The sequence below is a fragment of the Papaver somniferum genome, unplaced genomic scaffold (assembly GCF_003573695.1).
Source record: "Papaver somniferum cultivar HN1 unplaced genomic scaffold, ASM357369v1 unplaced-scaffold_107, whole genome shotgun sequence".
Lineage (NCBI taxonomy): Eukaryota > Viridiplantae > Streptophyta > Magnoliopsida > Ranunculales > Papaveraceae > Papaver > Papaver somniferum.
In genome coordinates this window covers 5,498,599-5,503,524 of record NW_020619603.1, presented here as the reverse complement: position 1 = coordinate 5,503,524, position 4,926 = coordinate 5,498,599, and the positions used below count along the sequence as shown (strand labels likewise).

At 41.4% G+C, this 4,926-nt stretch overlaps 1 protein-coding gene across 1 annotated transcript; it reads left to right on the top strand.

Annotated features, from left to right (window-relative positions):
• Nucleotides 1-2,290: 2,290 nt before the first annotated feature.
• Nucleotides 2,291-4,714, top strand: LOC113327939 (subtilisin-like protease SBT1.4). Its single transcript, XM_026575047.1, has one exon. It carries the CDS (start codon nucleotides 2,291-2,293, stop codon nucleotides 4,655-4,657), a length of 2,367 nt encoding a protein of 788 aa, XP_026430832.1. The 3' UTR covers nucleotides 4,658-4,714.
• The last annotated feature ends 212 nt before the right edge of the window (nucleotides 4,715-4,926 follow it).

The following is a 4,926-nucleotide window of genomic DNA, read 5'->3' as shown; positions in this document are numbered from 1 at the left end:
AGATACAACTTGAATAAGTTGTTTCTTGATTTGGAGACAACTTTGGCTAGATGCTCTCACTTTTGAAGACAATTTTGGACTAGTTGCCACATATTCTGAGACAACTTGAGCTAGTTGCCTCAATTTTGTTTTGCAACTTGTTCCTAAGCACTTTTTATTGGAGACAACTTGAGCTAGTTGCCTCCACTATTGTGGAAAACTTCGGCTAGTTGACTCCGATATGGTGGACACAACTTCAGCAAGTTGACTCCACAACTTTGCGTAGAGCCTCAACACTGGAACTCAATATATATCCAGGCATTGAGAGTAGAACAAGAAGTTATTACTGCTTGTGTGTTGCTGATTGTGTTTGAGTAGGGGCATGAAAGTGACTGCAGCTATCGGCTCATGTTGCAAGTGTGCATAGACGGTTGTGGTCATGAAGCTGTTGCAGGTAGAGTTGCAGTAGCAGAGATGGAGGATGTGGTGATATGGTGGTGGTTTGAATTGTTGGTTGAGCACTGATGGTGTGGAGAACCTGTGGTGCAATGGTAGCACAACTGACTATATGCCAGAAGATGCGTGTTCGACTCACACTAGGTTCACTTATTTGTGTATATTTTTTTGGAGACAACTTGTGCTAGTTGCTTCCATATGTGGAGACAACTTGAGCTCGTTTCCTTAATTATTGAAGACAACTTCAGCAAGTTGCCTCTAAATTTGGAGACAACTTTCAGCAAGTTGCCTCCAGATTTGGAGACAACTTTCAGCAAGTTTCCTCTACATGATGGTGGTGGAATTGGTGATTGCTGGTGGTGATTGGTGGCGGTGGATGAAAGTGGGGGTGGTTGGTGGCGGTGGTGTACAGTGGCGCTGGTTGTCGGTGGTGGTGGCTGCGGTGGTGGAGGAAAATGGTAGTGCTGGTTGGCGGTGGTGGATAGTGGTGGTGGTGGGCGGCGGAGGTGGTGGACAGTGGTGGTGGTTGGCGGCGACGGTGGACAATGGTGGTGGTTGGCGGCAATGGTGGTGGTCGTCGGTGGTGGTGTCTGTTGGCGGTGGTGGTCATCGGTGGTGGTGGTGGTGGTTGTTGGCGGTGGTGGACAGTGGCGATGGCAGACAGTAGAGGTTTTCTTATTTTGTTTGTTTTTTTTTTTTTTTTTTGAATAGTCGTTAGTGGTAATGATTTTGTATATACATTACACAAAAAAGGGTATTTTAACAATGTATTATGCTCAGGAGTATTTGTAAAGATCAAAAGAGTATATCTACAATAGGTCTCGTAGTAGGGATATATAGATAATGTTCCCTTTCTTGTTTTGTCAACCAATTCGGGGGTTGTAGTTGGGTGTAACTTGTAAAATTGTTAATTAGCATTCCTGGTTTTAATGTTGTCGTTTGTCTCATTTAATTAATTATCAAAAAAATTAATTTTTTTAATCGCACATAACTTGATTATTTGGCACCTAAGACTGTTGCCTAAAAATTTGGCACCGAATATCATTTCGACCGGTCAAAGCATGCTGACTTTGGTCATCACCGGTTGACTTTTCTTGCCAAATGACTCTCATCTCAAGATCAATCTAAGCATATTTGTACGATATTCATCGTTTATCTGATCCTCCCTATCTTCAGTCCTGATGCCATAACTGAATTTTTTACGCATTACTGTATATGTGTTTATTCGCCCTTCCCGCCTTAACAGACGGGGCTCATAAACAAATGATCTCTGGTTTCAATAGATTCTATCTTTAACATGTGATCATGTCAGTTCCATTATGTAACAAAATCTAAGGCCAGATTCCAAGGCCAACTACCCACTATCACAGATTGGATCTCTTAGTAACATATTATGATTCTGCTCATTTCTGATATCAGGAAATATTGATTTAAAATCTGTCACGTTTCTTTATTCATCAAAGTACAAGAGTTTATAATGGCGTATAGTACAGTGAAAGTTGAATGCACAGTTTTTTGAGGTTTTTATCATCTGGGGTATACTCCACATTGCTGGATCATTGTCGGGAGAAAAAAATATTGCACATTGATGGCATTATTTTTAGTATGCATGAGCAAAATCTATACATATCTTGCAGGAAGCATCAGAAAATTAGATTACAGTCCATGATTCTAGGATCATACTGCCATGTACATGTCCCAATGAGTTTATTAATCATATCGGCGCAGATTATGAGATTAATCTTATGTTTTTTTAACGGAAACCAATGGCATTTTGGAGTATATGCATTTGGCTCGTGATAAGTGTTTCTTAATTATATATAGGCCGGTATCAGCAAAGAAAGATCAAACAAAAATGTCAATGAGAAGTACCTCATCATGGATACTTTTCTTTTCGTTTGTCACTCTATTGATCATCCCTGCAATTTCATTTTCTCATGAAGATGAGCAACCAACAACTTTCATAATACACGTTGTGAAATCGGAGAAGCCACCAGTCTTTAGTTCTCATGAAGATTGGTATACCGCAACCCTCCATTCTCTTCCACTGTCAATATCATCATCGTCAGATAATGGTCGACCATCTCGAGAAATCATTTACACTTATAACCACGCTATTCATGGTTTTGCAGCAAGATTAACACCATATGAAGCTTCACATCTTGAGAGTCGACCGGGGATTGTCTCAGTCATCCCTGAGCGTACTCACCAATTCTATACTACTCATACTCCTCAGTTCTTAGGTCTTAGTGGTGATCATTTTGGTCTTTGGCATAACTCCGGTTACGGGGATGACGTCATTATCGGTGTCTTGGATTCCGGAATCTGGCCGGAACGACAGAGTTTTAACGATTCTGGTTTGGGTCCTGTACCCAAAAGATGGAAAGGTACTTGTGAAACAGGACCGGATTTTCCGGAGACGTCTTGTAACCGGAAGATAATTGGTGCACGAGCATTTTACAAAGGTATTGAAGCAAGGATAGGACACATGATCGATGCAAACGGTACTGAATCGAGATCCCCTAGAGACACATTTGGACATGGAACACATTGTGCTTCAACTGCGGCTGGATCTGCTGTTAAGAATGCAGGGTTTCGTAAATATGCTGTTGGAGAAGCCAGAGGTATTGCAACTAAAGCTAGAATTGCGTCTTACAAGATTGGATGGAGCACAGCTGGAATCGTTGATTCTGATATTGTAGCTGGCATGGATAAAGCTGTTGAAGACGGAGTTGACGTGATGTCTTTATCATTTGGTGTTCAGGATGACACTCTTCAATATTATCAAAATGTGATTGCGATCGGAGCCTTTGCGGCTATGGAGAAAGGAATTTTGGTTTCTAATGCACCTGGAAACTCAGGACCTGCCCCAAATACTGCAGTTAATCTTGCACCGTGGATGTTGTCTGTTGGAGCATCCACAATTGATAGAGAATTCCCTGCGGATGTAATTTTAGGCGATGGTCAAGTACTTCCTGGCGCTTCACTGTACTCTGGAGATGCAACACCGGACGACACTTACATGCAAGTTGTATATGCGGCTGGCGATCATCCTCAAAGCCGATACTGCGTAGAAGGTTCATTAGATTCTACAGCAGTTGCTGGTAAAATTGTCATCTGTGATGTAGGTGGAATTTCAGGAGAGGACAAAGGGACTTTTATTAAAAATGTTGGTGGTGCAGGAATGATTCTCATCGGAAATGGGGAGGAATTGATTGCCGAACCTTATCCTGTTCCAGCAGCTATAGTAAGTCGCACCTCCGGTGATAAGATCATAGAGTATCTCAATAAGCATTCACATGGTCAAAATCCAAGCGCTACAATAAAATTCCGAGGAACTGCAATTGGTTCTTCGTCGTCCCCTGCTCCAAAGGTTGCATTCTTTTCTAGCCGTGGCCCCAATAGAATAACACCAGAGATTCTTAAACCAGATGTGATTGCACCAGGGGTAGAAATCTTGGCTGCTAATACCGGATATGGTGCAGACCCAACAACTTCGGAAGAGTTCGCATTAATGTCAGGTACATCAATGGCATGCCCTCATGTGAGCGGCTTGGCTGCGTTGCTTCGAAAAACTTATCCTAAGTGGTCTCCGGCTGCAATCCGATCTGCTCTAATGACTACTGCTTATAATGTTGACAATTCAGGCAAGTATATTACTGATCTTGGTACAGGCAACATTTCAACACCATTCCAACATGGGTCTGGCCATGTGGATCCGAACCGAGCTCTAAATCCGGGCTTGGTATACGATATTGTTCCAAGTGATTACGAAGCATTCTTATGCTCCATTGGTTATGATGCGAAACAGATTTCAGTTTTTGTCAAGGATAGGAAGGTTGATTGCAAATCGATCGGGCTATCTAATCCGGGTAACCTTAACTATCCATCATTTTCTGTTGTTTTCAAATCTGGTTCTGATATGGTTAAGTATAAGAGAGTGGTTAAGAACGTTGGAAGTTCAGTGAATGCAGTTTACAAACTTAAAATTAGATCTCGAACACCATTTGTTAAGATTAGTGTGTCCCCAACCAAGTTAGTGTTTAGTGAGGATAAGACGAGTTTGTCTTATGAAATCACATTCGAATCAAGGCTAACGGATGTGGACATGACGAAAGAGGCATTCGGGTCGATTGAATGGTATGATGGAGTTCATGCTGTGAAGAGTCCAATTGCGTTTAGGTGGGGCGTTACATCTACTAGCTTGATATCTTCTGTTTAATGTTTTCAATTTTGGTTCTATTAATGCTCTTAATTTTAATGATAATCATCATATCAATGCTTTACATATGGCTTCACGGGTTAGTCTCTTTATCAGCATTGCTAGTAAACTTCTCCATTAATGCAGAAAATAAAACGTCAATAAGCTCTATAATTGGTCGTCTAAAGTACTAGGTAATATTTACTTCATTTCAAGCCAGAACTGGACCATTATTGGCTGGTCAGGAAGCTTACAATCGATACTAACACGTTATTTGGGAATCTCCGCAA